We start from the raw sequence: 1,966 nt of genomic DNA, 5'->3' as shown, positions 1-1,966 counted from the left end.
TTGGGGGCATGTGTCTGCAGCAGAGGAGGTTGCATTTTCAACTGTAGGACCCCTGTTTTTCATTAACTCCAATTGTTTATTCCAAAGGGGACATAGCTTTTGTAGTCCACAAAAACTGACAAAATAGAAACTACATCTAATTTTGAGTGGAATAAACCTTTAAATTCATAATTTGTGAGTTAGAAAGTACTGTTTGGGTGGAATAAACATTCAAAACTATGAGTACTTGAATAGATTGTAGTACTTCAGCTTTGAAAAACCTTTAAGTTGTGCACTGTAATGACCATCCAGATTTTTGGTGCCGTCATCGTAGAAGTCCAGTCAGCTACAGTCCTGAAACTGCAGCCTCCTCTGCTGCAGACATATAATAATGCAGAAGTTGCTGCTTGATGTCCCTTACTTTTTTTTACATAGCAGCTGTCAACCCCAGTTGTCTATTCTCTTCTTCTTCTTGTGTATTTCCGGCAGCCTCTCGCAGGTCAGAAGGTTGCAGTTTAGATCGATTTGAATCCTGTTGCAGCAGCGAATTCAAAAACTGCTTCCACAGTCGTGACAGCTCAGCCGTCAGTCATAATGACACACTTCCTTTTTATAGCATAAAATCAGAAAAAGGTGGTGAGGTTTATGACTTGTATTCCCATTGGGGGGTGATTGAGATCTGTTGGCTTTATTTCTGGGGAGTTTTTGTGTCTATGCTGCTTCATAGTCACACACATGGTGACACTAGAAGAGAAGTTAGTTAGTTGGTTAGTTAGTTAGTTAGTTAGTTAGGCTGGGCTCAGTGGAGGATCAACAGATGGACATTAAAAGACCTCTGATCTTCAGTAAGTGTTTATTTGTTAGTTAACTGTGTTGCTTTTTCCGAACTTTTGGCGGTTTGAACCTGAAAGGCTGTTTTAAAATCCACATTTAAGTTCAGCCTGATGTGTCTTTGTGATCCACTGACACATAAATGTCTGGATCCCTGATTCACCTAAATAAAGACGATTTTACAGATGTGATCAAATGGTCTTCTGATACATTCCAGGATCATCAAAGTTAAAGCTCTACAGCTCTCTAAAGCAATCCAGGTTTACATCCAAAAGATGTCTGATTGCGGCGGCACCCTGAAACATCACATTTACGAGCTGCGCTGCATCGCTGACAACTTAGACAAGGTAATAAGACCACATGTAAAAATAAAAAAGGTCATGCAATTACAAGATGATGCTCAATTTTATCTTTTTAATGAATAATAACTGTGAATGAAAATGCTGTCTGTAAAGGTTGAGGTTCTCATAACTACTACTTTAACTTTCAGTAAAAATCCTTTTAGTCCGGATTAGTTGGAGAGTTTTATAATCATTGGATTTGTTTATAATTTAAGGTTTCAAAGGGGACAAAGATTGCGGGCATCACAGGAGGAGCTACAACAGTAGCAGGAGGTGTGGCAGCAGCTGCCGGTGTCATTCTGTCTCCGTTCACACTGGGAGCCTCACTGGCGCTGACCGCCGTCGGGGTCGGAGTGGCTGCAGCCGGCGGCGTCACTGGTGCGTCGGCAGCCATCGCAAACAAGGTGACCAGTTTCACTAAATGTGAATCAGGGGTTTAAAAATGAAATAAAGATTTGACATTACTGATACGCATTATAATATTGTAAATAGTCCAACACCTTTAATATATTTGTTTGACACTCCGATATGGTAGGTGGTGGTGTTGCAATGTGATGCTGGTCTCCAGCTGCCATAAAATATAAAAGAANATGGATGGATGTTTCGTCTTGATCATATTTATGATTTGCTCCCAACACAACAATGAACTGTTAAGAATCTACAAACCAGTAGCTTTGAAATGTTTTCTTAATGAGACACATTCTTCTGTAGGGACGACCAAAGCGCAGGATTTGATTCCAGTTAGAACCATGTACTGTTATGACGTGGTGGGTAAAGGGTTCACAACATGTTTAAAACATAGATGAATGACCAAA

General features: G+C 40.2%; 1 protein-coding gene across 1 annotated transcript; it reads left to right on the top strand.

Annotated features, from left to right (window-relative positions):
* Positions 1-998: 998 nt before the first annotated feature.
* LOC103371367 (apolipoprotein L3-like) lies at positions 999-1,707 on the top strand. The gene is made up of 2 exons (XM_008300675.1): positions 999-1,157; positions 1,367-1,707. Exons 1-2 carry the CDS (start codon positions 1,086-1,088, stop codon positions 1,589-1,591), a joined length of 297 nt encoding a protein of 98 aa, XP_008298897.1. The 5' UTR covers positions 999-1,085; the 3' UTR covers positions 1,592-1,707.
* The last annotated feature ends 259 nt before the right edge of the window (positions 1,708-1,966 follow it).

This window comes from Stegastes partitus, unplaced genomic scaffold, assembly GCF_000690725.1.
Source record: "Stegastes partitus isolate 25-593 unplaced genomic scaffold, Stegastes_partitus-1.0.2 Scaffold1573, whole genome shotgun sequence".
NCBI lineage: Eukaryota > Metazoa > Chordata > Actinopteri > Pomacentridae > Stegastes > Stegastes partitus.
The sequence above is the reverse complement of the archived record's forward strand: the minus strand, read 5'-3'. Positions and strand labels throughout refer to the sequence as shown.

Bases quoted from the DNA above. Each gene is read 5' to 3' on its own strand.
- LOC103371367 (XM_008300675.1), top strand. From the start codon at position 1,086: ATGTCTGATTGCGGCGGCACCCTGAAACATCACATTTACGAGCTGCGC. The intron at 1,158-1,366 runs GTAATAAGACCA...TTATAATTTAAG, and splicing joins TCGCTGACAACTTAGACAAG to GTTTCAAAGGGGACAAAGAT.